The sequence below is a fragment of the Temnothorax nylanderi genome, unplaced genomic scaffold (genome assembly GCF_030848795.1).
Source record: "Temnothorax nylanderi isolate EJ_2023f unplaced genomic scaffold, tnyl_v1.0 TNYL_tig0072_pilon, whole genome shotgun sequence".
NCBI classification, from domain to species: domain Eukaryota; kingdom Metazoa; phylum Arthropoda; class Insecta; order Hymenoptera; family Formicidae; genus Temnothorax; species Temnothorax nylanderi.
Window position 1 is genome coordinate 822,562 of NW_027249134.1, and position 26,123 is coordinate 848,684.

Sequence of the window (26,123 nt, forward strand, 5' to 3'; positions counted from 1 at the left end):
AGCCAAACAACAGTTATCTCTCGGCTGGCCCCATCGAATTGACATTCCAAAAAAATTCGTTCAGCTTCTGCTACGAACCTAGAACCTCGCTTCCAAAACGCAACTACGATGAAGAAACAAAATCGCAGCTTGATTTATCTTTCAGAATTCCGGTTTTCCAAGTGTAAGTTAATTAAATTAAACTCACAATAGTCGACGATTATCTATAATGTATAATGAATTTTTAGATTCATAGTTTTGATGAGGAGACAGGCAAAGGGACAAAGGAGAAAGGGAACAGCTGTGAAATGGTGTGCGACGAAAAGAAGAAGAAGAAAGCGCGATGGAGGGCGAGTGGGAGCGACAGCGCGAAAGAATTATCTGGTACATATTTTCTTTAATGTCGTGCACCGTGCGAAGCAGTTAAGCAAAGGTCACAAGTTGAGCAATCTGTTTATCGGTGCAAACAACGATGCGACAAACGTCGAAGGAAAGGTTGATGAATCTTTCGTCGGAACGGCGGTTCTGGCGAAACTCCATCGCCTTTCCTGAGTCAGGCTCCACGAATGGAGGTGAGAGATCTCCCTCCTTTCGAACAATCAAAACTTCCGGGAATAATTGGATAAACGTAAAAGGAGATAAAAGCGTCGCCTACCGGGGACCGGGTTTGAGTAAGCGCGGTAGCCACTGTGAGGGAGTATAAGGAACGTGCTGTGGGACACGGCAGGGGGGCAGGAGAACGAAGGAGGAGTACGAGGTGAACAACAACGAGGCGAGGAAGGAGAGAAACGAGAATATGCATAGTATTGGGGTGTGGTGGTAACGCGCAGGAGGAGAGCAGCTGTTGGAGCCGAGCCGTTCGTGGCTGGACCGTTCGTGAGTGAGCGCGCGGCCGGTAGAAAAAGAAGATGAGCCCGTCGGTGTACGCGCGTAACGTACGACGGAGGGGGTCGTAAGAAGAGTGAAGAAGAGCCCGGAGGGAGTCCCTCGCCGAAGGAGGCGTGCGGCGCCACGGTGGGTACCGACGCGACGACTCGGTTGCGACTATAAGTAAGTCTCGCGCGGCGCGCCGCGACTTAATGCCGTCGCCGCGTCCGTGGCGCCAAGAGGAAGGCCCGTTGGCGACGACGATAAACCTCCTTCTCGTGCGTCCCCGCGATTGCGAAGGAGAGGAGAGAGAGAGAGAGAGAGAGAGAGAGCGAGCGAGCGAGAGAAAGAGAGAGGGAGAGAGGCCCGGTGAACTTATATTCCGTAGGATGGTGTGGATCGGCGACAGTAGAGATAACACGTGGCTGTCAGTCGCTACTGCTACTGTGTCGATTTCGCCTGCCAGTGTTGACCAGTGATCGGTGGTACAGCGATATTTAAAAACGACACCGCGCACACAAGGGCTCCGGATTTGTTTTACGCGCTATGAAACATTGTGTTGACGTTCGTGTTTTCTTTAAGGGACAGTCGTAGAGTTAAACGCAGACGATTACTGTCGTGAGACCTATAACATTCGTGTACATAGTGTATCGAGTGGCGGAGACGAGGAGAAGTAATTCATTTTCGCGTAAGTGGTGGTCGCGCAGAGGGTGGTCCCGTTTTGCAAACCTCTCGTCGCGAAACGTCATCGGTTTCGTTTGACCGCGTACCGACAATCGCCCTGACAATCGTCTGTAATCACATTTTGTAGTTCGGTGTTCCCGCTCTCGCGTCAAGTGACAGCATGTCCGGGATTCTCTACACGCTGCTGGGCCTCGCGGCCAGCACGAGTCTTCACTGCGCCGTACGCCGTGAGATCAGCCCGTGCACCTGCCGACAGGAGGAGTTTCCCAGTCCCGTTATCAACCAGGCGGCGACGGTGGCCGCGTCCACCGGCGGGGTCGCCAACGCGAACAACAATGCTGGCGTCGGTGGCGGAGGCGGAGGCGGTGGTGATAACCACCACGTAGGGGAGCGTATCGAGGTGCTGTGCGAGAAGATGAAGTCGTTTGACCAATTGGCCGAGGCATTGAGCGGCAAATTCACCCCCGAGCAACAGATCACCCTGCGAGTGGCACACTCGAATTTACGTGACATATCGCGCCACGACTTTAAGGAGCTGCGTATGTCTATCACTCGACTCGAGCTGAACCACGATCATCTCGGGTAAGTGCGATAGACGGGGCGATGACGGAGTGATTCGTCGATGAACTCCGTTGCCATCGAAAAATTACTAATGCGTCGATGCGTGCGTGAACGATGATCTTGAACGGTAAGATTATGCTCAAGTACCGAAGTCTTCGAAGACGTAAAGAATCATGAGGACGCGATAATGACTTGATTATCAGTCACGGTTACTACAACTCGCTGCGTACACAGTTGTGGTGATAACGACGGTTTCGGAGATCATCTATTCCTCAAATGCGGTAAACACTAACTAAGCAACTTTTCATCTCAACATTCTTTCATTATACGTAAGATTATTTCTTTGGAATTTCTGCTACAGATTAGGTTGCTCGATCAATTCAATGTCGACCGGGACATTTGAAGGAAGGCTTGGCGTGAAAGCCGATTATTAATAAGGTTTCTACGAAAATTTTGCGGGACGATCGAAGAGTGGAAAAAATCGGGGTTGAAAAATACTAACGGCAAATTGAACGGCAACGAAACGCCGGAGCCGTGGTGCACGTCTGTCATCTGTACCCGCGTAGTCCGTCGCACATAGTCTCTGTGTGAAGTGTGCCACACACGTCGATACGCGGCCGGCCAGTATCTTTGCAAAAGGTCATCGTCTGCTATTGCGGACATTGAATGGAGGCATTTATATATGTATAACAAAGAAGCGATCTTAATTCTCACAATGAGTCTTTGCGAAGGCGTTCGCGGCGCCATTGCGTACACGTTTGAACCGACGCTTGAACTTTCGTCGGGATGGTACATTGGGAGAGCTCCCGTGAACGATGGATCATCACTGAAATCTTATAGCTGATCATCAAGCTTGATTGTCAATCTTAGATGCTTTATAATAAAGGTTCGTTCAGAGAACCACCTGCGGGTCTCTCAATCGCATCCGTCACGAAGCTTTTCTGTACGGTTCCGCCCGGTATTATTAGATAAAGCGACAACAATGATAACAAAACAGGCGTGACACGACGGCCGGTGCACGGCGGAAGCAGGATATCGTTACATAATGGTTTTATCGCGGAGATTGGTGAAGAAAGGCGACAAATCGTCTCAATATGCCTCGACATTGCGGCGAATTCGGTGCGGTGGCCGCTCGGTCGAGGCGAGACCGCGAGTTTTCCAGTCCGTACGTTTGGCTCTCGCTCTGTACTATTCGTCTTTTCTCGGCATAATGTCCCGCGGTGGCCGTCATTCTTTACGAGCGACACAAAGGACGAGTTACCAGTCTTCCTTGATTGTCCTACCGCGCGCGTCCCACACAGGAGGCTGAGAAAAAAAAAACACGACGGTCCTTGAGGACCGTACGCCTCTTTGGGAACGCGCTAAGTATTCTCGTGAGACAGCGGGACGGGGGCGGTAAGAATGAAATCTTAATCGTGCCTGACCTCTTCGCGCGAGTTATCGCGCGAAGCTGAGTGTGTTTACCGTCGTGGAATAATTAAATAACGAGTCGCAGTGAGCCAACGCTAAGTGTATAATCAAACGATAACGTCTGGCGCGTCGCCACTTTTTCAGGGTCCTCATTGGCTCGGCTCGTTGCTCCGGTCACATATTACTACACAAACGATAAACAGCGTTGTAATAGAATATGAAATACTATTGCTCTTGCCGCACGGCAAAAAAAAAAAGGATACAGATCTTTAGAAAAATAAGCATCACGAGCGCGGAAACGCCACTCGCGTGATTACCGTATGTCGTCTATCGTTTTCCTGAAGTCAAGGACCCGTGAACGAGCGTGATATCGTTGATTTGCAGGGTCGTGGACGGTGACGTTTTCGCCGGTCTGGGCCGTACACAGTATTTGAGTCTCGCGGACAACGAGGTACCGTCGATACCGAGGCACATCTTGTCGCATCTATCGCTGCTACGAACTTTGGACCTCAGCAGAAATCGGATAAGCCGCATCGATTTGGATGACTTCAAGGTAAGTGACTCGGGATTAGATTATCTTTATCTCTAGAGTTCATGTGCACTACGAAAGAGAGAGAAGAGGAGCAGAACGAAGAGGTCCGTTAGTGCGATATATCACGACACCCGCACCCTAGTCACGTGCTATGATTTTTTTCGAAAAAAAAAAAAAACGGAAGCGAGTAGTAAAATTCCAAGACAGATACTTCATTTAAAAGACTATTAAATAAAGGAAAAAAAAAATCATAAAATAGAATAGTCATCAGAAAGCAGAGAAGAGATATCAAACTCATTATACAACGATGCAATTTAATGTTCTTTTTTTTTGTATTTCAGTACAATCCGACGCTTCAGCACTTGGCCATGGCCGGAAACGCGATCTCCGAGATGACCCCGGGTTCGCTACCGCCTCTGGTGAAACATTTGCATGTCGGCAGGAATCGTCTGAACAGCCTGAATCATACTCTAAGGTACCATTGACTTATACCTTTTCTCGTAAGTTTGGACGCGAAATTCGAGTGAACAATCGAAATTTTAACGCTACGATAAATTATACACCGCAGTAGTGTCGGTGACACTAAAGACATGGCTTCCATTAATTATCTTTGAACCTCGCATTTGTACTGGAAAGCTACTGCAGCATCTCGCCCATCCTGTTTACTTATCGTTTAGACACTACGGCTCTTATCTAATTCATTCTGTTTATGTCCGAGCCATCAAGCTTGATGTATGCGAATCGCTGACTAAAGAAAATTCCCTGCGTGGACTATTGATCGGCATCGACCTTTAAAATCGTACTCGAGAATCTGCGAATCTGCGAATCTGCGATTCTGCGTGCTCGCTCCAGCGGCGAACACGTAGAGCAGGATTTAGCCACCGCGATTTAACCACCGCGATTTAGCCACGTGCCCCATTTGTTTGCTTTGCAGAGATTTGAATCAACTCGAGTGGTTGCTCATTAATTCTAATGAGCTCACGTCACTCGACGGCGAGCTACCGTCGTCCGGCCACAATCTTAAGATGCTTTACGCCGTGGATAACAAGCTGACGCATCTGCCGGCCGAGTTCCGATACCTTCACCGTCTGGAGACCCTCTTCCTCCAACAGAACAAGATCCGAAATCTCGACGGCACTCTGCAGAAAGCCAGACGCCTAAAATTCCTGGAGCTCTCATATAATGAATTGCAAGAGGTATATAGTTCGCCACGTCCACGTCGAACGCGAAATTCTTCTTAAGTTTCGACTTCGATATCCAATTTCGTAGCGCGTGTAAAGACGAGCGCATAACACGTTTGACCTGTTCACAAAACGCGAGAACAAAATTTCGTTTTCTAAATCATATTATGCTGAATAAAAGGGGTATACACCTTCGATAGAGAGGATTTTCGAGGAACCTAAAAGAAAAAGAGAGAGAGTAAATCTGTGATTCGCGAAGCATCGTCAGGCGAGAGCGCATTCGGAGCGCACGTGCTCTCGAATATTACGCTTTAACGCGCGCGACACGGCGGGGGAGTCGGAGGAGGTAAAAGCGCGCCATACATTGAACCAATTACCACGACGTAACGTAATTATTGCCGTCTTCCGCCTGACGGAAGGATCTCGAGCCAGCACTCGAACGAAACAGACGGACGTATCTCGCCTCGCGACTTTCTCGTTCAAACTTGCGTGACTCGCGCCGGCTCGGCGGTTCACGCGCGTATCACATTATGGATAAGAATTCAGACACCTTAAATTGTGCTTCTTTAGCTGAACGCGGACGATTTCATAGAGGCCGAGATGTTGGAGGACCTCGAGCTCGGGCACAACTCCCTCAAGTCTCTCGGCGGGGCGGACGGCGATGGAAACGGGAGTAGCGCCCTTTATCCCCTCAGATCGTTGAAGTGCCTGAACTTGACGCACAACGAGCTCCGCGAGTTCTCCCTGGCCTCCCTGCGCGGTCTGCGCGAGCTCAAGTTGCTAGATTTGTCGAACAACCGGATCGCCAGACTGCACAGAGGAAGGCTATCCTCCGAGGTAGGTATCTACGTCATCCGATACTTTACATGTTGACGAACGTCATCGTCGAAGTCGTTTACGTTTTCTAATCTGATGATCGGTCGGGATCTATTTGCGATGCCCGTAGAATTTGGTGGAAGAGGAGGGCGAGGAGATCGCGGGCAGCACCATCCAGGACTTGAGTCTTCAGCATAATGAGCTGCGTAGTCTGGACGGCACCCTGTTCCTGGGCATGAAGGAGCTGCAGAGGCTCAATCTTAGCCACAACGCGCTGGGCCCCACGATCGGGCCGCGCGACCTGCGTGGTCTCGACGGGCTCCGTGTGCTCGACATCTCGCACAATCAACTCACCACTCTCGAGGATACGTCGGAGGTATACATAAAAATCGAGTTATCCCTTTCGCTTTTTCCTTTTTTTCTCTTTTTTCAATATAATGATATAATCGATCGCACAATCGTGGTTTAGACGTGGCTACCGTCTCTGGAGGAACTGAACGCGTCACACAATCGCCTGGTCACGCTGTCCGGCCGAGATTTTCGCGGTTTCCCGGTGCTCTGCTGGGCCGACGTGAGCATGAATCAAATACGTACCCTCATGCCGGAGCTGGTGGCCAATACACGATGCACGATTCACGGAGTCCCCGACGTGCTACGTATATACCTTCAAGGTGAGTTTATATTAGATACACGCATTCTCTCTCTCTCTCTCTCTCTCTCTTTCTATCAAGGCATCCCTCTTTGCCTTTTAGCCTTTTAGTACCATATTTATAACGCCACTGTATATGCACATATTTCTATTCACGCGCATAACAGATTGTTTATAATAACATTATATAATAGCAGCAAATATTAGAATTTGTATCACGGTATTAGTAAGACTCTTGTATCGATCTGGAGAATAGATAGCGTGAGAAAAGACGATCTTTTTTTTTTTTAAATATCTGTGGTATTACTCGAGATAAAATGACTTTTAACTAAAGTCAACAGAGAGCGACAAGATACTGGAAAATTTAATTTTGGTATAACAATTGCATAGGTGAGAGAAGGAACGACCGATATGCGCAATGTTGTTTATTACCCGACCGGTATATGAGAGATTCGTCGCGAACGAACAGTAATCGAATTAACAACCGTAAATTAGATTTTGATTCCCATAGGAGAATCTCCGCTCCGACGAGACGATTGTTCGTATCGCGGTGGATTCTGATGTCTCGCAAGCGAACATTCCATATTTAACAAAATATAGATTTCATGCTCTACGCCGCAATAAATATCTAAAGATAAATATCTAAAGATTACAATTCTATGAAATTTCAACGCAATTTCATATTGCTTCTCTGCTTTTTTTCCGCTAATATCTCGCACTTTTCTTTCGACAGACCTGGGGTAGCTCAACATTATTTAGCAATATTATTGACGAACGATTAAATTCAATTAGACCGTTAGACATTAATCGAAGCGGACAGAACGATGTATGGCGCCAGTGCCATCGCATAATTAATAAATACCGCTTGTAAGGTCCAGCGTGGACATACAAACAGAGGGAAGACGAGCGAAGGGAGAGGAAGAGCGAGAGAAGGAACTGGAGAAGAGAGTGTGTGTGTGAGGCCGGGTGTGAGGGGACGACGGAAAATAAATTACTCGCTTGATAATCGCCTTGGCTCCGTTCGGTTCCCGAGGCGTTATTTGTTACAACGGTTACATTTCTCGCGATAACCCTCGCTGTGGCGCCATCTCATTATTTATTATATACTGGCGTCTGCCCATTGAGCTTTGTTATTGTTAATATATCGTTTCTCTGTCTCTCTTTGCAGCCACGCTATCATGCCCAATCCCGTTATCTCCGGCTGGTTTCAGTTTCCAGCTTGACACTCTCTTTCTCCTCTTCGCTCGCGGTTTCGCGCCAGGAAACCCGTGGGACTCGCGACGAAAATCGCGACGAAAATCGCGACGAGAAATTTGGGAAAGCCGGGTTCGCGCCGCGAACGTAACACTCGCTATTAACGATTAATGTTACAGCTAGGCGAATCTTTATCATCACAGCTGGGCTTCACATCGTCATTAATCACGCATGTTTTAATGATACTTCATTTATTTATTTTTGTATGATAACTCACGATCAAAATAATACGACTCTCGAATTTAGGGCTGAGATACAGCGAAATGTACAAGAGCATGAGATACCAGGAACGAAAAATCAAATTGCCCGTGACGCTCTCTACATATATCTCTCCACCCATATGTATCTCTCGTTTCTCATATCTTATTGTTGCTCCACTTCATCGTGTGTCACGCGGCAAGCCCTTACACTCACACATACACACATGCTTTGTTGTTCGTAGATAATCCCGTGCTGTGCGACGCCGGCCTGGCCGACTTGACCGTCGCGCTCGAGGTAAATCACGCCAAGGTTTACGGGGTCGGCAGCGATTGCCCAACCACGACAACGCCCGTGCCGCCGACGACGGTCGAGCTGACGTCGGCGCTGCCACCGGCACCACTGCCGCCGACGCTTCTGCTAGCTGCCGCGGCGGCCGCGTCGGGGGGCAACGTGTCCTTCGCCGCCACCCTCGAGTAAGGGCCCCAGCATTGCCGCGATGCGTGCTGGCCCTATGAGAATAATTGCGCGAGCACCACATCAAGCAGGGTGAAGATCCGACGAAGGAAGAAAGGAAGAGGGGAAGGTACCCGAGAAATTCGCGCGAGAATTTGTCGTCCTCGTTTGAACGAGACGGGAAAAAAGGCGCGAGGTAGACCACTAAAGTACGAGCGGAGCAATCGTCAGAAACGACATGCCATCTCTGTGGACACCCATTGGTAGTGCGCATCGCGTGTATGTACATCCGTGCGTAATGTAATGTAACGGGCTCGACGATACTTCCGAGCGCTCTCGGAAAAAATTTCGTTCCCAGCGATTTCGAGGGGGCGGTGTGTTTGTGCGTCTGTCTCTGCAGAGAAGCACCTTCTTTAGTCGTAGCAAGTCCCGAGAGACGGACCCGCACAGCCTCGATATGTATACTTAGGAGAATCTTGCGCGTCCAAAAATATCCCGTTGGATATTCGGGCTACACGAGGACCGCGTTCGTCCGATATCGGAGTCTTGAAATAATTCGAGAAAAAAATTCAAGATCCAGGATCCGTGTACGTCTTCAGTGAGAAACGAGTGAATGCGGAATTGTACGGCATACAAATTATATTTTTCCGTTAAGCAACAGACGAGGTCCTTACATGCCTTTGCATTGTAAATAGTCTCCATCAGCGAAAAGTCTTGTTTGCGTAGCGGTAAACCATCTTAAATTTTTCTTTTCGTCAAGTTGAGCGCAAAATAGCCGACAATGTATAAACAAAACTCGATATTGCATCGATTAGCGACTCATTCTTATTTATAAATTCTTCGGGAACTTAAAACATACGACATTCTCAACAGATTCCATCACGTGTGCAATAAAAAGCTATATATTGAATATCGTTGTATTTTGGAAATGCGCGTAGAGCATCCAAGCGTCCCGAGACCACGATGGAAATACGTTAATCACCGCTTTCTGATAAGCTTCCAACGTATCGCGGAGCGACGATACGAGCGAAGGAAAACAGCAACGTTCTACAACGTGATTATTCGCGGAAGACTTCGGTCTTCGGTCAACTTTCTCGATGGTCATGTATATGCAAATGAATTCCCGACGGGTCAATGGAGCAAATGAAATCTGTTAACTTTATGCCGTTGGCACGGGCAGATTGGCAGTGGGCGATCAATTGACTCCTTCGTTAACTCGTGCCAATAGGGACGAATTGTTATCAGCGTGCCTCCACGCATACATAATGGGATCAGCCCGTTTGTCATCCGCGTACGGTGCTCGGTTATACCATGCGCGCGTAAATATTACGATAAATACAGCATAAAACGTCCGTTTCCGGAAAAAAATTCGCAGAAAGAAACACCGCGCGAGACATCCTTCCCTGAATCAATATTATAAACGTTAAACGCACTAGTAGTAAATCAAAGATTTCGGAGTTCGGCTATTCCATACGCTAAATGTAGCGTAAATATGAAAATTTGCAAAATTCATAAAAAAAAATAAATCATTTGCCGTGCAAATGGCGTTATTTTGACTCAAGATCGTTAGATCTATTAAACGTAAATCTTGGACGTAATTAGTATTACTTGATTCTTTTGACACACACACACACGCACGCCGATATATAAATATATATACGTATTGCAGAAGGCAGCCAACTTAAGCTAGCACGACTGCTAGCTTAATTTTAGCTAGAACTCAGAATCAAAATAATTTATCTCTATTAAGTATTTTAATGAAAAGTAACTTTGCGTCGTGAAGAGGCATCGCGAGAGAATCGTGAAATATTGATTAAGTATTACAATGATCAAATGTAACGCCTATCCAGTCAACTATCTAACAAGTATGCAAGTATGTGCGATATATGAAATATCATCGAAAATGATTACAGGTGTGCGGTACATTAACGTAACGTCCAAATGTCGTACTGATTTTACTTATAAGTGTATTTCTCACGATGCTACACGAGGACGACGCAACGTTGACATGTACGTAGGTACCATTTATATAGATATATATATGTATAAGTATATGTACATGTATATATACTTATAAAAAGACAAAGCAGAGACCTGTTTATATAATTTTAGCGACTAAGTTATTATTTATCCGCACTGTGATTTGCAATTTGCTCTCTTATGACTCTTGTGACAAAATAAAAATTAGAGAAACAAAAAATTATATATCTCGTAATGACGATACACACATATAATAAAATCGTGCCGATGTTTAGACAACGACGTGTGAAATGTTACATATCTTATACATATAACGATTTATTTTAGGTATCTTAACTTTTATTAATAAAGACCTCTCGCAACGAGAGACAGAACAAGATCATGTGTTATTTCTTACAAAGTATACTATTCTACGAGCTGCTATAATTAACGTAACGTAAGTTAGCATTAACCGTTTTACAGTTTTTTTCTCGTTTTTATATAATACTTTAGAAATATACTTCGTACCTGGCACAGAAACAAGGTAATGTCTGACACTTTGGAACAATCGGAAAAATCTTTTATACTGTTCAGCTCTTTGAGATGCTCTTTCTTCAGTCTCGGTTCAATTTCCTCGACTAAAATGACGATTAAAGTAACTGTCTCAGTGGTGTAAACTAATTACATTTCTTATTCCAGATTTATATTTGGAATGTTACGTACCTGTCCAGTGATTGTCCCTGCGTGATAATTGGACAAAGTATTTATCCTTTGTCGCTTCGTTGTGGGTGAAAAAGGAAAACTTTACACGTTCACAATCCTTTTCCTCTTGAAGGCTTAGATGTATGTCCAAATTTACTTTGTAGATGTTGCATGCGCGCTTAATGGCATCCCATTGTAAGATTTTCTTTCTCTTCCTTTCTTCTATTTCTGGAACCGTGAAAATGGAATAAGAGCGAGTTCGACTGAGGGTGAAATAACGCAATACTGAACTTTCATACTCCAATTCAAGTAAATACCAAGTGTACTCACCGAGCTGTAGGTCTACCATTTCCAACGACAAGGTTTCTCTTTGGACTTTCGCCTTTTCCAACTCGTCCTTCAGATTCTCCTGCAACTTTATTGCATTTGATATCTTCCTGTCAGTTACTTTCTGCTCCAATACGACAGCATCTATGTCAGACTTTGTCGTGCCAATTTCCTGTTGCAGCTCTGATATTTTACCAGTGTTGACAGATTTCTTCTTACTGCAGTCTGCGAAACAAAGACAAAATGTTGCTCTTATGCTTTCATAAATAGTGCTTTTCAAAAGTAAATTTTTGCCACGTAAACTCGACTTTTCACTGACAGTCTCCGATAGTTTGCCAAAGCACACGGAGGGAAGCGTACCCTTTTCGCGGAGGAGACCCTGCTCGATCCTGGCGTCCACGGACAGCCGAAACTCCCGACACGACGACATCCATTTACTCAAGATAGCGTGGTCATCATTCTGGAAGGCGTCGAGCAGATTGCACTCAAGTCCCAAGGTATCCATCGCACTCACGAACAAGCTTGAGTAAATAACAACTTAAATCGACTAAGTTGACAGTATTGGCACGCGGACCGGTTATACGGTTACTCCACACTCGTAACCATTGTTGCATTCAAAACATTTTGAATGGCAGTGACGCCAACGTCGCGCCGCGAACATCGCTAGAGAACTCCAAGTCGGTAAAGCAGGCAATGCGAACGTTGCAAATCGATTCGTTTTCCTTGAATATTTACATAAATCATTAAAATTGTCGTAATAGTACATTTTTTGTGGAAAGTAACGCTGAATCGTGAAATCTACAGCTTCCCTCGACTTAATCCTCTCTTATCTCCTTTTTATCACTAAAATATCACAGACACGCGTTTTATTTTCTAATATGTATTTTTCAATGAATTGCAGAATTGAAGATACGATATTAATTTATTTGTGCATGTGCGCACACACGCATACATACACACACAATAAATATTTTTAAAATTGAAATTTAGAAACAAGTTTCTTTAAATTACAATTTTAAATTTAAATCACATCTTAAATAAAATATTATGCTCTTATTTCATTCAAAATACACGATGACTGCCGCTTATGGTAATACACGACTAATCGAAATAACCAATTAATATTACAGAAAAGAGCAACAAAAGACCAACTGGATTTAGTCGAAGCCAAAATGTATCTTTTAATGCTTTTTCAGATCAAAGGGCAACCATGTATCCTAAAACGCACGTGTCATACAGCATTCATTAAAAAAATATTTTTGAACTTGAATACTCGTCTTTAATAACTCGATAGAATACGGACAGTGTGATTCACGGTTTTTACAATACATTTCCAACATTCGTCAAATCATCGTGATTCTTGCGACCGCGAATCTATCGACATGACGTAACTTTGATTAACATAATCGGCATCACTGCGAGTGCCACGTAGAAAGTGCTCGCGTGACAAAAGTTACTTCACGCATAACATTAGAGAATTATAATAAATTTTAATATATTACAATACTAGATTTTTCGTCAACAGATACGATTTGTAACAGCAACAAAATGTAAAAACACTGAAATGTCTCTAACTGTTCCGCAGTTATTTGAACGCTATCGTTGAATCGATATTTGGCGCTTTTGTCTCCTTCCGGGGCATTATCTCGACCATTTGCAGACTTCCATCCTCTTTCAAAGTCAACACCTGTTTTCTACCTTCGCCCCTGTCTTTCGCTTCCGTTTCTTGCGCGAGATTTGTATCTGATCTCGTCCTTTTCCTTGAGTTATCAATATCAGCCACGTTGATCGACTGCAGAACATATACCGGTTGCCGGGAAGACGTGGAATCACCTTTCGTAACAGAAGTTTCCTTTTTAAGACACATTTGCAGTAATATGTTAATCTCGTGAGTAGTACAAATACCTACTTGCTGGTAATGTATTAGGGAGATACAGATGATCGCAATTTGATAAACCTATCAGTGACGATGACGTCGTTTGAGTAACAGGCAAGATTGGTTGAGCTTGCTTTAAAAGCGTTATCCCTACCTCATCATTCTTGCTAATAACACCAGGATTGTCTGCAACGTGTCAACAATGTGACAATAAACATAGAAAACTGAAAGTGAAAATAACGTATTGGTTTTCTCGATTCAGCGATATCCAACCTGCCTCATTCTCCTTGTTTCCCAGGTCACCCGCCTTGTTACAAATGTGCCTCTTATCCTGCTGATTCTCCAAATTGTACTGTCCACAATTATCGCAGAATAATCTTTGCTTGATACGATCTCTCAAGTGGTGCATCACGAAGGAATTGAGATGCGTGGTATATTTGCACTTGTCGCATTGCAGCCAGGAGTGAGATCTCTTCAGTATCCTTCTGGAGCCACCCGGACTCTCGTTCCGCGGTTCATCGCAGCGGACAGAGATCTCTTTCTCCCCGGATCTCGTGATCTGCGGCGGTTGACACGGCTTCGGCTTGTCGCCGCAAAGCTCCCCGTCTTGCAGGGAATACTTTTGCTCCAAGAAGCGTAGAATGTGGTCCCGCGTGTTGCGCATCTCCGTCTCCAGGCGGTCGAGGGTGTTGACGAAGACGCCGCAGCTGCGGCAGATCACGTCGTCCTCGGATATCACGACCATGTATCTGCGACAGAAAGATCGAACTTTTACTTAACGTCGGGACGCTACGTGCGGGCCGCTAATTAATGCAGATTTATCACCCCTCGCCGACCAATTCTCCGAGTTTCTCGATTACCCTGGTCCGCGAGTTTTGCGTTCTGCACGTGGCCAAGGCGTAGGAGCGGCCCAGGACCTCGTCGTCGCAGACGAAACATCGCGACGGCTCCCTCGCATCCTTGCTGTCGTTATTACTTCCTTCGTTCATGATCCCGAAAAATGCACGCGAAACCGGCGAAACCCGCGATTCTACTGTCAAAACTACCGCCCGGAGTCTAATGGCCGCGTGAACGTGCCGCGAATTAGGTTAGGTTAGGTTAGACCTAGGTTTTAGGTCGCAGGCGGGAAAAAACGAATTCTCAAATCGTCGAAATCAGAAAATTTATATTTATGATAGAGAAATTCTTTGCAAACTGTTACGTACATTTATTTGCATTGTTTGTAACACGACTGTTATTTCCTATTGTAGTCTTTCTTGAAACCTCACGTCCGCCAGAGACTAATATGCGAAAAAATAAGACAATAAGTATGAGGAATCAAAATATTGCGAGGATTAAGATGTATGAGAAAGAAAAATCTTATCTCTTGTATTATAAAGAAAGTAGCTTTACACTTAGTTTTTTTAAATAAAAGTAAAATTGGCTTTTAATAACAATTTATTTTTCGAAAGCGAGGACAATATCAGGAATATAATTTTCTTTCTGTCAAGTTTTTTTGAATTATTTAATAACTCGGAAAATATATTAAATAAATTTGAGCAAAACTTTTATTTAACATTTGTTTAAGAAATAATGATATTTTATTTCAACTACATTTTTTACTGGACAATTCCATGTCAAATGAGATAACAAATAAGCGAATATATGTCTTTTTCAATCTCTTTATATTTGCAATGTAACATGATATTAAAAGCTATTTAAAAAGTCAAACTGTAATTAAGCTATAATTCTTATCATTATCTAAAAGATTCTTATTATTATCTTGAACATTATGAAGTAATTTATTTGTAATATTTTATATCATATATTTTGCTTTCTCCTTATTTTGTTATTATATAATATATATGAATGTCGTAAGAAATGCCACAATATTAAATTTTAATTTCTTTTCTCTTGAAAATATGTTTTCTAAGGCATTACATTTTCTACCTATAATAGTTTTATTTTCACGGTAATAAATAAAAAAATATCAATATTTTTTTAACTTGCAAATCCATGGGAAAGATGGATCAATTAAGAATCTCAACAAGAAAAAGTCTTTCAATAAGTCAGTCCTCGAAAGGGTATTCAAAAATTTACGTAAGATGTGATAAAGGCCGTTTTAAAGTGATCCATGCAAATTTTTTGCGTCACTTTTCTGGAAAAGCATTTATCTTATCTTATTCGAGGCCTAATTACAACTTCTGTATATTTAGGCTCCTTTTCCAAAGTGTATTGTCCTTCAATGTGATAATGAATCTTTATCATGTCGAATTGTCATTATATATGATAATGAAAAAGAAAAAACGGAAAACGTCGTATTCGGTCGGCGAGACTTGCGCGCGTACGGCCGATCTCTTCGTGTCATACGAGCAGCCTAAATATAGATTGACACTGTGGCATTAATTTGTTGAATGGAAAGATAGGTGCGTTCATGCTCGAGGGGGACCGAGCATCATTGTGGGGTAGATCGCGACGGGGTACGGCAGAAATCTCTGCATCCGTGCGAGCCCTTCCTCAAAGTCGCGCACGGTTAAGCGTTCGGCTCACGTTTTAAAAAAAAGGGGGTGACTCTCTCCACTCCCCTCAGAAGTTTCGCATTCCGTACTGAAGATCTCGGAAGTGATTTCGCACCTGGAAGAAGTGGAATATTTAGCAGAATGCCGAGCTAAGGACCGGTGCGAGGATACCGAGAAGGGATATTGAGACGGCGAGGAAAATCGCATATACATATTTGGATCGTAATAATTGCGTACGTATCACTTGTGATTTTCTTCAATCGTTCCTTCGCAATCGTTCCAATGGACGTCTTTGCTTCTTTTGAAGTTACGTGGCAAAAATATCTGAAACAAGATGTAAAACTATCCGTCACGTCGTTATCTATAATCTAATTGTTAATTGACTCGAAGTATTATTTGAAATTTAGCTTTTATGTACAGCAATCGCTCTGCACGACTTTAAGATTTTTGATTAAATAAGAAAGATGGGTTCTTTCCGATTATACATCGTCGTTGTCGCGGCCGGGTCATGCAATATGTAGACGTATTCGTCGCGATACCGCGCTGCACAGGACACCATGAGTTGAATAATAAAATAGGACAAGGTTGTGACGATGAGAACGCATTCGACGAACGCTATGATTCCCGGAAGTGGCTCGTTATTCATCGTCCGTCATCATCAAGACCCTTGTCTACTATATGTCATACCTTGCAATTGTACGCGCACCTCGCGCTCGTACGCGCGACGACGACGATGACCGCGGGTATTAACACGAGAGAACGTAAATTTCATCTATTTATTTATATTAGGGACTTATCGTCATCCCCTACGTACTCTTCTCGAGCCTCTCGTAACACGTCCGGCCACTCTTAAAGGGCTTCCTGTTTGTTAAGGTCGGCGCAACTAGATAGGACGAGGTCGCGTTACAAAAACTTCCTATTATAGACGACAATTATCAATCAGCCCTTCGCTTCTCCCTGTCTCTTTCCACTTCACCGTCGATTCAACGGCCGTCCCGTTCCAACGTTTTAATCAGAAAGAAGAGCGCAAGTTACACAGTTAGCGAGCCGGTCTCCAATCGCGCGGTCGGCCTGTTAGGATGAGGTGAGTTCTCCAATTCCGATCTCGTCTCGCGATCTCGTCGCCGCAACGAATAATGCCTTCAAGGGGATCGACCGGCCGTCCCAAGGTAGACAGATCCACTAGTCCTCTGCCGAGAAAACCGGCGCCGAACCCGGTGAATCCGGTGCAGGAGCTGAAGGCCCTCTTCTCCGATCCCGCCAGCGACCGAGCTCCCCCCAATGGCGAGAAAGAGTCGGATTTCCGATTCGAGGCAATACGATGCCTGCGACAGTCCTCGATCATCAAGAGGCCCAAGGATTCCCTGCCGGAACGAGGGAACTGGAGCAGCAAGGTAAGACGTCGTTGTTAACGTGCGCAATATCTGAAACGGGGAAACCTGAATGTATAGACTTGTAAACGCAATTTCCGCATTCTCTTTTTCCTCTTTTAAAGATCGAATTTATTTTATCCGTCGTGGGATTGGCCATAGGTTTGGGGAATCTGTGGCGATTTCCGTACCTTTGTTATAAGAATGGCGGCGGTGCTTTCATGGTGCCCTACTTCATCGCGCTCGCACTGGCCGGTATACCCATGTTCCTGATGGAGCTATCCTTAGGGCAGATGCTGACGATAGGTGGTCTGGGTGTCTTTAAAATAGCACCGATTTTTAAAGGTGATTTTAGAGAGTACTCAGGATCTCTTAATCTTATCGAGATACTTCCGGGAATATGACGGTGACAATGTTGATCTTCGCACAGGCATTGGATACGCGACCTGCGTGCTTTCCTGCTGGACCAATGTGTATTACATCATCATCCTTGCTTGGGCGCTCTTCTACTTCCTGGTCTCCTTACGTACTGGTAAGTGACTTCACTTCATACTTGATCAAAGCACGCGGTGCTTCTGAAAAGCAGTCTTATTTCATTATTCTTTGGGCTTGCAGGAAATCAGAAATTATTACATTTATCTAATATAATAAATTTTGCATAGATGTACCCTGGGGAACTTGCGACAACTCGTGGAACACGCGCTACTGCATCACGCCCGACGAACGTCTGAACGTATCGTGCTGGCATGACGACCACTCGCCGAACAACTTCTTATGTGCCACACCTCTTGGGAACTTGAGTCACAAGCTGTTGAAGGATCCAGTCAAAGAATTTTGGGAGTAAGTTACTGGCCTCGTAGATGCCTTAGTTAATTAATTACAGTGGGATCAAAAAGTACCATCCGCGCCTTTCGTTACAAAAAGGAGGCGCACCCTGCAGATTTCCTCGGGCATCGAAGACGTGGGTGGTATAAGATGGGAATTGGCCGGTACCCTCGCGGTCGTGTGGATTATGTGCTACTTTTGTATCTGGAAAGGGGTCAAATGGACCGGCAAGGTAAAGCGAGCTGCGCTTACGACCAAGTTTTGCTCGCCACTTTCGGACGTAGCGTGTAAATTAATACGGATGTAACACAGGTCGTCTATTTCACGGCGCTCTTCCCATACGCCCTGCTGGCGGTGCTGCTCGTGCGTGGCTTGACGCTTCCCGGCGCTTCGGAAGGTTTGAAGTATTACGCTACGCCGAATCTCTCGAAACTCGGCGATCCCGAGGTAAAACCGTCGATACGACGTCGATTTCTCGTTTAGTTATGCTAGAATATAAATATTACAATCATTCGCACGATCGTTGTATGTATAGGTATGGATAGACGCGGTGACGCAGATATTCTTCACTTACGCTCTCGGGCTAGGTGCATTGGTAGCCCTAGGCAGTTACAACAAATTTAATAATAATGTTTACAAGTAAGAATCTTCTATCTTCTATGGATTATTCTGTCTCCATTCATCATTCTCTCCTCTCCCTCTCTTTCTTGAAAAAGTTATTTTCTCGTAAGACGGATTATATGCAAGTCTTATCGATATATCGCAGAGATGCTCTCATCGTATGTGGAGTGAATACTTGCACCAGCTTGCTTAGCGGAGTAGTCATATTTTCCGTAGTCGGTTTCATGGCCCACGAGCAACAGAAACCAGTGGCCGATGTAGCCGCTTCTGGTAGCTATTCACTTTGTTCTTAATTTGTCTCGAATTACGATAACACACAATAATAACTTTATTATATCCATCATTTTGATCAGGGCCTGGGCTGGCTTTCCTGGTTTATCCCTCGGCAGTGTTGCAACTACCTGGGGCATCAATTTGGGCGAGTCTGTTCTTCTTTATGCTCCTCCTGATAGGATTGGATAGTCAGGTAACGTACGTTCATCGAATCCAAGGATCGACGTCCATTATCCTAGAACTACTACTTGATTAATGTTGAATGTTAAAAACAAGTCGCATTCCAGTTCTGCACCATGGAGGGCTTTATCACCGCCGCCGTGGACGAGTGGCCGCGAACGCTCAGAAAACGGAAAGAAATTTTCATCGCGATCGTATGCTTGATCTCCTATCTAATCGGACTTCTGTGCGTTACGGAAGTGAGTGTATTGGTCGTATGGGTTACTCAAGTAATATGTAAAAAGTATTTTGTAAAAGTGCAAAAGTGTCCTTACATCTTATTTTTTTTCAACTTGGTATTCTTCGACAGAAGATTAGTCGCTTAGATTTCCTCTAACTGATGGAAATTAATCTTATCCAGGGCGGTATGTACGTGTTTCAACTATTAGACACGTACGCTGTGAGCGGGTTCTGCTTACTCTTCCTGATGTTCTTCGAGTGTATCGCCGTCTCATGGGCATTCGGGGTGGACCGATTTTATGACGGCATACGGGACATGATAGGCTATTACCCCTGTTTCTGGTGGAAGATATGCTGGACATTTACCACTCCTGCCATTTGCGTGGTAAGACCTCCAATTTGCCCCGACAATAATGATTCAGAACCAATGTGCTACTTTCCGTTTAATTACATTCGGTATTATATGTATAGGGCGTTTTCATCTTTAATATTATCAAATTCGTCCCTGTCAAATACCTTGCGTACGAATTTCCGTGGTGGAGCCATTTGCTGGGATGGCTCGCGGGTCTTTCCTCGATGTTGTGCATTCCAGGCTACATGATTTATATCTGGAGCGTTACACCCGGAACTACCTCAGAGGTATATAATATCGCGCAGGAGATATTGCGTAACAATACGATAGCGATAACTCATTTCTTTCCAGAAATATCGGAAATTGATAAAAATAGAAGATGATGTTGCTGCCTTACGGAAGAAAGTCAATCCAGTCAAAGCCGCTGCCATCGATACGGAGTTTGAATTATAAAATCGTGCCTTCTTTAAATAGATTATGCGGTGTACGCGATGAAATGTAGAACGCTGGGGAAACTTTGAGCGCAATGGAACGTTTGCGATTCAGAAATAAGTCATATTTCGCTAGAATAGCATCAAGATGAGATATCATGTGCGTTTTTACTCATTTCGAGCGCAGTCTCATCGAGAAAAACGAAGTTTATTGACTAAACTAATCTATTATATATATCTCATAATATGCTTCTAACATACCGTATGAAAAGACGAAATTAATAAAAATATACTTTACAATTCGTTCGAATACGTTTTGATTTATATTCCTCTCACACCACAATTATACATCCTACGCATTAACAAGACGCTAAAAGCCTGTTCGAGACAGCTTTTAGCTTAACTGATATAAAAATCAAATATTTTATTTTTTACACTTAAATGCTAAAATATATACGACTCAGAGATGCCAATAGGCATCTCGATTATGTTTCTGCATCTTTTACATTGTAATAAATTATACTTGGAATAATTCCAGATGTACTGCTCGTCACGTGTACAGCTGACAGTAAAGATTTTAACCCTTCATTGCAACCAGCGACTACATTGCGACCTCAGCTCTACGAATCTTTGTTCTGCATCTGCTTGATGCGTACGAGAAGCTGCTCTTTCCATTGCTCTTCCGAGATCGCGCTCGCCCATTGCGGAATGGAAGTTTCGGGGATGGTAATGGACGCCATCACGGATTTTACTTCTTTGATCTTAGTCGCATCCAGATCAATGTCAGAGCGATTGTTTGGACACGACCAGACTTCCAGTATCTCTGAAGAACTCTGAAACATTACAGTGCAAATTTGATTCTTTGATTGTTTCGGGTACAGTCCAAATATCCACATAAATAGAATAACTGACAAATCAGAATCTCTCCGAATATTCTCATAGCAATCTTCAAGATTTAAAGGAGACTCACTTGCTGAGTTTCAGTTATCGGAACGGATGACGCTTGACTAGATTCGCCAAATCCAGATAGCCACTCGTCATTCTGAAATGAGAAAAGAATCGTTCAATTAGCTTCACAAGTTCTTTGTTATTAAGGAATGAAGATGCTGCTGCTGCTTTGATTGCCAAAGTACCTCTTCCTCGCCTAACATGGGATCGGCATCGGTGGACACTTGGGATAGCGGCACGTATCCCGCCATACCCATATCCTCATCATCGCTGTCCTCCTCATCATTCGCCGCTCTCGCATCCAGGACTACGTTGGAAACTGTCAGACTCTCCTGAATGGGTTCCTGCGTGGGCTCCGGCGACATGATGCGTCGATAGATTCAGTTAACTCTTCAATTAACAAAAATCGTAAACAAACACGAACATTGAGAACAATTATCATTATTTTAACGTGTTTGTTATCGGCATAACATATATGTATAGGGTACGATTCTCATGAGAGACTGATGTCAACATGTGACAACAATCATTTTGTACGTCGTAAAGAAATATATAGTTTATTCTATCATTATCATACTTTAGATCTAATAAATAGTTCTGATCACGTAGCTCGAGTAAATTTCAAAACGGTTTAAAATGTTGGAAATCTCGCGATTTAATAAACATGTTGACGTCACTCTTAATAACAAGTAAAACAACTCGCCGACAAATGGAATAGAAATGATCCAACATTGAATCCTTTTTCCATTTATGTACGTACCATTTTCTAGAGAGTACACGTGCAAGCAAGTTTTGGAATTGACCTGTTGACTGTTGTTGACCACGCAGCGCTGATTTTGACAGCTCGATCGTCCTTATGCACGCGAGCGAGCTACATGCTGTGCGTACGCCATTTTCAAGAAATTGCATGAGGCGCCATCTGTCGAAATACGCCCCAAGGCCTTGTAACAAAGTTGCATGCTTGAATCGTAGTCGGTATCATAGGGAACGTACATACATACAATATTTATATAAATTTATATTATCTGAATGATTTCTCAAGAGACATGAAAAGTTTCTTATCATGAAAGGTGAGGAAAAAGAAGGGCAGTAATTAGCAATTTTCCAATTAATACATAACCTTCGAATAAACAGAGCGACGCGCAATTGCATTAATTGCAATGTTCATACATGCAATATGTCTCATTGGCTCCGTCTTTTTATAGGAATGACATTCTAGGAAAAAAAAGGTACGTATTTCAAGTGTTGTATCACTCGAAGTTCCTTTGCATGTAGCACAAGTTGCTTTTAGTGTAGGTTTCCAAAATTAATTAAATATAATTAATTCTTATAATTGGTTTGCAAAGCCGGACCGTCTCATGCTGCTCACCGCTCGTCTCGATTTCGTTGTGATTTCATTTAGTTCCTGATAGTTCGTTCTTTCAGGTAGAAATGCACCTCCTCGGGACGTGGCTGTGGCGAGAGGAGGCGATCGTCAAAATCCGCGGTAGCGAACGCGTTAACGAATTAAAGGCAGCTTGCGGCGGCGGCGGCGGCGGCGGCGGCGGCGGCGGCGGCGACATTAGACGCCTACTCTTATCGTACTCCCGAGGAGCTGGTGGAGGAGCAAAAAGAAAGCGCGCGGGATGAATGACGGGCCCGACGTTAAGTCAAGTTAAAGTAGTAATCCGGTGCAGCTCGTAGAGACGACTGGTATGTCGCGCAGCATCCCACCCCGAGACATGTCACAGGTCGAGCTTCTCGTTCTTTCGACCGTCCTCCTCGCCTGGTCAGGTAATCACCGGTCCAGGATCTCGCTCTCGGACCGATACGCAAATCTCTACTCTGTCACTCCTCCCGTCCCCGTGTTTCCGTGAATTTTGTTCACGCAACGAACCGAATTGATCCAGATTTCGTTAATTCCAGCGTACGCGTATCCAGAGGGCACGCTGCTGAACGACATCCCTGCGCGAACGTCAATCGTCGAGACGGTGCTGGAACGCGATCCGGCGACCTTTAAATTGTACACCAGGTGCGTACGATTCTCTTACTGTTGCGACAATAATTTGCAATAAGATAAAGTGAAATATAATATTGCCCTTACGTATCTCGGTGCAATTTGCGAGATGACAGGCATAATGTATGTGTGAAAAACTTGAAAAGACCAGTCAATTGGAAGAGGAAACAAAAAGGGACCGTCCCACGTTCGCTCCAGGGTTGTAGAGATGGACGTTTCACCCTCACATGCACTGATCAAACTTGAAATTTAAATTGCATCATACGGATTGCGCGTCTACGTTTGTTTGGCTCAGTCATGTCAAGTGTGCGTTCCCTACTCTTCGGCATATTCCTGAAATAATTATTATATATAATTGCAACTGGCCGGGAGAATATCTTGGCGCCGATCGGGAATCAATCGCACGCCGACGCGGCTTAATTTCCATGCACCATGGCACCGCTATCGCCGGCTTGCCCCGTTGGAGGATGCATCAATTTTTTAATGATACGTGCAATCAGCGAGCATTCTATTCTCAGCGCTGACGTTTGATCGAGTGTCGAGGCGCCGCGCCGCATTGACGTACGCCTTAGTATCGGCGCCTTTGGATTGACTCCCGCTCTCTCCCTTTTTTTTCTTTTTTTTTTTTTCCTTGTCTTTCCGGCAAACAAGTCGATTGAGAAAGGCGCCTCTCGACATTGTTCTAACTTTTCCCTTTGTCACGTTGAAGAGATGACGCGTGGCGAGAATCAATCAAGTTTGGAATTTTAACGCTTGTGCCCTTTGTCTTTATCATGGTATTGTTTCGCGCAGGGAAAACCCGTTCGGCGAAGAGCAATTGTTTCTGAACAATACCGAGGTGCTGTACGCGTCGCACTTCAACGAGAGCCGACCGACCAAGTTCATCGTTCACGGATTCAGCGATACCGGAAACGAAGGCTGGATACGCGATCTGATAGACGGTGGGTGGAATTAGGTATTGCGTCATTGTGTATCTCGCATTCCTTACTACCGCCGCTACTACTTTTCGCAAACAATCAGGGTCAGGCCTATTTCGGTAAACACGGAATCGACGTCGTTGTTGGTTCAAGGGTCAGCGCGATAACGGCTTAATTAATCGTTTTGCAAGTTTTTACTCGCTCTCTGTCTCGCGCAGAAACTCTTCGCGGAAGAGCTACAAGTGCCTTTTTATATCACGCGCGACCTTTTTCATCCAGCGATCCCTCATCTTCTCGTCCGCTAAAACGTTGCTTCCAAATAAGATTTAAAAAAAAATTTTTTTTTTTTTAAGATAGAGATATAATACTACATTGCATTTTTAGCGTATCTACTTTATCAGGATGTGAACGTGATAGTCGTCGGTTGGGGAATCTTGGCATCCGACGCCTACCCGGTGGCGGCTAAGAACACGCGTCTTGTCGGTGAATACTTAGGCCAGTTCTTGGATTTTTTGAATCGGGACTCGAACCTGGAGTATAAGGACGTGCACATCAGTGGTCACAGCCTGGGTTCTTATGTGGCGGGTTTCGCCGGGGCTTATCACGACGGACGTGTCGGGAGAATAACAGGTAGATTCAATAGGCACATAGCAATGTCTTCGTATGCCAGAATTATTGTGCAAACGCACTTGAGTTCGAGGACATCAATGAAAAGTGTCGTAACTTTCCAGCGGAATTATTTACAATATTACAATAATCCTTCTCCTCGAAATATTCTTGTTACGATAGAAAAAGATATTAAATACATCGATAAACATTAAACATTGATAAACAAATAACTAAACTACGCGAATTAGAGTTACAATATTTGTTTGGGACATATTGATAAGACAGCGTTGAGAAATGGCTGTAAATAAACAATGCAGTTACGACACTTGTTATCGGTGTCGATGAATTACGAGAGCGAAAGTATTGGCTGTGTGTCGCGAGCATAACTTGATGATTTTTCCCGGGAAGGACTGGATCCTGCGAGCCCTCTGTTCGAGACCATCTCCGGCATCGTCGATCCGGAATACCGGCTGGATCCAACCGATGCTCAATTCGTTGACGTGATCCATACCAGCGGTCCGGTGTTCGGATTCTTGGCACCGTTAGGACACGCCGATTTTTATCCTAACAACGGCAAGATCCCGCAACCCGGATGCTCTTTTATGCCAACAATAAGTGAGTACTGCACGATGTTCGTTATCGCATCCTTGCTATGGAGAATATTGAAAGGATAACTCTTAAGCGATGTCTCAATGCCTCTTTGCATTACAGCTTACTGTAGTCATTCGAGGGCGCATCAGCTTATGACCGAGAGCATCGGCAGCACGGTGGGCTTCAAGGCGAGAATGTGCGACAGCTGGGAAAAATACAAGGAGCAACTTTGCGATTACAATCCGGTCGTACTGATGGGCGAGTACGCCTCTACCTCGTAAGATATCCTTGTTTATATTTTCAAACTTGCCAAAACCGATTGTAATTCATCACAATTTATCTTCTCGTCTAGGTTGCGTGGCAAATTTTATCTGTCGACCAATGACGCTCCTCCCTTCGCACTACAGTGAACGTTTCGGAATATCGACTCTGATAGATTTCTTGAAAATTTGCGAACTCACGATTATGGCTCGCGAGCGGCGATCGCGCAATAATCTGTACTAGTCATTGATAAGTTACTTTATTTATGAAAACTCTTCAATTCTGAGTACGTACCGAATGTGCACGCATCGTATCAGAATGTATCCTTAATATACGTAATGCTACATTACATTTAGAAAGAGTACAAATTACATTAATTGAGATTACGATTTTTAATCGTATATTCCTTTATAACCATGACATTTTTCAATCTTGACAAATTTCCTGTGATCTTTTCAATAAAACTCCTAAAATTTTTTCCTTGCTCTCGGTCTCTCAGAAATCCGAAAATCCCGAAACAACATCGCTGAATAGCGATGAGAAATACGGAGAAATAAATGCAATAAAATAATAACTAGAAG

General features: G+C 44.2%; 6 protein-coding genes across 14 annotated transcripts; 3 read left to right on the forward strand and 3 right to left on the reverse strand.

Moving 5' to 3' along the window:
- The first annotated feature begins 24 nt into the window (after positions 1–24).
- Ltl (larval translucida) lies at positions 25–10,946 on the forward strand. Of its 2 annotated transcripts, XM_071708938.1 has the most exons (9): positions 25–163; positions 228–363; positions 3,886–4,054; positions 4,375–4,508; positions 4,968–5,229; positions 5,785–6,051; positions 6,161–6,406; positions 6,500–6,701; positions 8,376–10,946. In XM_071708938.1, the coding sequence occupies exons 2-9, from the start codon at positions 323–325 to the stop codon at positions 8,609–8,611; spliced, it is 1,557 nt and encodes a 518-aa protein (XP_071565039.1). In that variant the 5' UTR covers positions 25–163; positions 228–322; the 3' UTR covers positions 8,612–10,946. The 2 variants fall into 2 exon arrangements, with proteins under 2 accessions (XP_071565039.1, XP_071565037.1); XM_071708936.1 differs by lacking the exons at positions 25–163; positions 228–363 and adding an exon at positions 718–2,112.
- LOC139774016 (uncharacterized) lies at positions 10,535–12,390 on the reverse strand. Its single transcript, XM_071708945.1, has 4 exons — positions 11,936–12,390; positions 11,579–11,800; positions 11,270–11,476; positions 10,535–11,184 (listed from the first exon to the last, which is right to left on the reverse strand). The coding sequence occupies exons 1-4, from the start codon at positions 12,078–12,080 to the stop codon at positions 11,024–11,026; spliced, it is 735 nt and encodes a 244-aa protein (XP_071565046.1). The 5' UTR covers positions 12,081–12,390; the 3' UTR covers positions 10,535–11,023.
- Positions 12,391–12,478: 88 nt separating this feature from the next.
- Positions 12,479–15,215, reverse strand: LOC139774013 (uncharacterized). Of its 2 annotated transcripts, none has more exons than XM_071708939.1 (4): positions 14,277–15,215; positions 13,725–14,200; positions 13,485–13,637; positions 12,479–13,408 (listed from the first exon to the last, which is right to left on the reverse strand). In XM_071708939.1, the coding sequence occupies exons 1-4, from the start codon at positions 14,438–14,440 to the stop codon at positions 13,161–13,163; spliced, it is 1,041 nt and encodes a 346-aa protein (XP_071565040.1). In that variant the 5' UTR covers positions 14,441–15,215; the 3' UTR covers positions 12,479–13,160. The 2 variants fall into 2 exon arrangements, with proteins under 2 accessions (XP_071565040.1, XP_071565041.1); XM_071708940.1 differs by having other exon boundaries at positions 14,312–15,213.
- A 683-nt stretch (positions 15,216–15,898) lies between these two features.
- Positions 15,899–20,523, forward strand: Gat-1b (GABA neurotransmitter transporter-1B). Of its 7 annotated transcripts, XM_071708933.1 has the most exons (15): positions 15,899–16,182; positions 16,966–17,033; positions 17,097–17,343; positions 17,445–17,664; positions 17,750–17,851; positions 17,982–18,159; positions 18,244–18,376; positions 18,457–18,591; positions 18,680–18,783; positions 18,911–19,035; positions 19,119–19,231; positions 19,326–19,457; positions 19,619–19,822; positions 19,909–20,076; positions 20,141–20,523. In XM_071708933.1, the coding sequence occupies exons 2-15, from the start codon at positions 17,029–17,031 to the stop codon at positions 20,240–20,242; spliced, it is 1,968 nt and encodes a 655-aa protein (XP_071565034.1). In that variant the 5' UTR covers positions 15,899–16,182; positions 16,966–17,028; the 3' UTR covers positions 20,243–20,523. The 7 variants fall into 7 exon arrangements, with proteins under 7 accessions (XP_071565034.1, XP_071565035.1, XP_071565031.1 ...); XM_071708934.1 differs by having other exon boundaries at positions 15,899–17,033; positions 17,123–17,343; XM_071708930.1 differs by having other exon boundaries at positions 16,739–17,343.
- LOC139774018 (uncharacterized) lies at positions 20,521–22,671 on the reverse strand. Its single transcript, XM_071708948.1, has 5 exons — positions 22,538–22,671; positions 21,929–22,383; positions 21,354–21,558; positions 21,191–21,262; positions 20,521–21,053 (listed from the first exon to the last, which is right to left on the reverse strand). Exons 3-5 carry the CDS (start codon positions 21,531–21,533, stop codon positions 20,841–20,843), a joined length of 465 nt encoding a protein of 154 aa, XP_071565049.1. The 5' UTR covers positions 21,534–21,558; positions 21,929–22,383; positions 22,538–22,671; the 3' UTR covers positions 20,521–20,840.
- Positions 22,672–22,701: 30 nt separating this feature from the next.
- LOC139774014 (pancreatic triacylglycerol lipase) lies at positions 22,702–25,931 on the forward strand. The gene is made up of 7 exons (XM_071708941.1): positions 22,702–22,941; positions 23,074–23,179; positions 23,957–24,105; positions 24,466–24,711; positions 25,099–25,305; positions 25,402–25,558; positions 25,634–25,931. Exons 1-7 carry the CDS (start codon positions 22,863–22,865, stop codon positions 25,689–25,691), a joined length of 1,002 nt encoding a protein of 333 aa, XP_071565042.1. The 5' UTR covers positions 22,702–22,862; the 3' UTR covers positions 25,692–25,931.
- The last annotated feature ends 192 nt before the right edge of the window (positions 25,932–26,123 follow it).

Bases quoted from the DNA above. Each gene is read 5' to 3' on its own strand.
- LOC139774016 (XM_071708945.1), bottom strand. From the start codon at position 12,080: ATGGATACCTTGGGACTTGAGTGCAATCTGCTCGACGCCTTCCAGAAT. The intron at 11,477-11,578 runs GTGAGTACACTT...TCACGGTTCCAG, and splicing joins AATGGTAGACCTACAGCTCG to AAATAGAAGAAAGGAAGAGA. The intron at 11,185-11,269 runs GTACGTAACATT...TCGTCATTTTAG, and splicing joins CAGGGACAATCACTGGACAG to TCGAGGAAATTGAACCGAGA.
- LOC139774014 (XM_071708941.1), top strand. From the start codon at position 22,863: ATGTCGCGCAGCATCCCACCCCGAGACATGTCACAGGTCGAGCTTCTC. The intron at 24,106-24,465 runs GTGGGTGGAATT...TTGCATTTTTAG, and splicing joins GATACGCGATCTGATAGACG to CGTATCTACTTTATCAGGAT. The intron at 25,559-25,633 runs GTAAGATATCCT...CTTCTCGTCTAG, and splicing joins GGCGAGTACGCCTCTACCTC to GTTGCGTGGCAAATTTTATC.
- LOC139774013 (XM_071708939.1), bottom strand. From the start codon at position 14,440: ATGAACGAAGGAAGTAATAACGACAGCAAGGATGCGAGGGAGCCGTCG. The intron at 14,201-14,276 runs GTGATAAATCTG...TTTCTGTCGCAG, and splicing joins GGAGAATTGGTCGGCGAGGG to ATACATGGTCGTGATATCCG. The intron at 13,638-13,724 runs GTTGGATATCGC...GACACGTTGCAG, and splicing joins AAACAAGGAGAATGAGGCAG to ACAATCCTGGTGTTATTAGC.
- LOC139774018 (XM_071708948.1), bottom strand. From the start codon at position 21,533: ATGTCGCCGGAGCCCACGCAGGAACCCATTCAGGAGAGTCTGACAGTT. The intron at 21,263-21,353 runs GTACTTTGGCAA...TTCTCATTTCAG, and splicing joins CCATGTTAGGCGAGGAAGAG to AATGACGAGTGGCTATCTGG. The intron at 21,054-21,190 runs GTGAGTCTCCTT...GTAATGTTTCAG, and splicing joins CGATAACTGAAACTCAGCAA to AGTTCTTCAGAGATACTGGA.
- Ltl (XM_071708936.1), top strand. From the start codon at position 1,691: ATGTCCGGGATTCTCTACACGCTGCTGGGCCTCGCGGCCAGCACGAGT. The intron at 6,052-6,160 runs GTAGGTATCTAC...CGATGCCCGTAG, and splicing joins GAGGAAGGCTATCCTCCGAG to AATTTGGTGGAAGAGGAGGG. The intron at 6,407-6,499 runs GTATACATAAAA...ATCGTGGTTTAG, and splicing joins CTCTCGAGGATACGTCGGAG to ACGTGGCTACCGTCTCTGGA.
- Gat-1b (XM_071708928.1), top strand. From the start codon at position 17,086: ATGCCTTCAAGGGGATCGACCGGCCGTCCCAAGGTAGACAGATCCACT. The intron at 18,160-18,243 runs GTAAGTTACTGG...CGTTACAAAAAG, and splicing joins CCAGTCAAAGAATTTTGGGA to GAGGCGCACCCTGCAGATTT. The intron at 18,377-18,456 runs GTAAAGCGAGCT...GATGTAACACAG, and splicing joins GGGTCAAATGGACCGGCAAG to GTCGTCTATTTCACGGCGCT.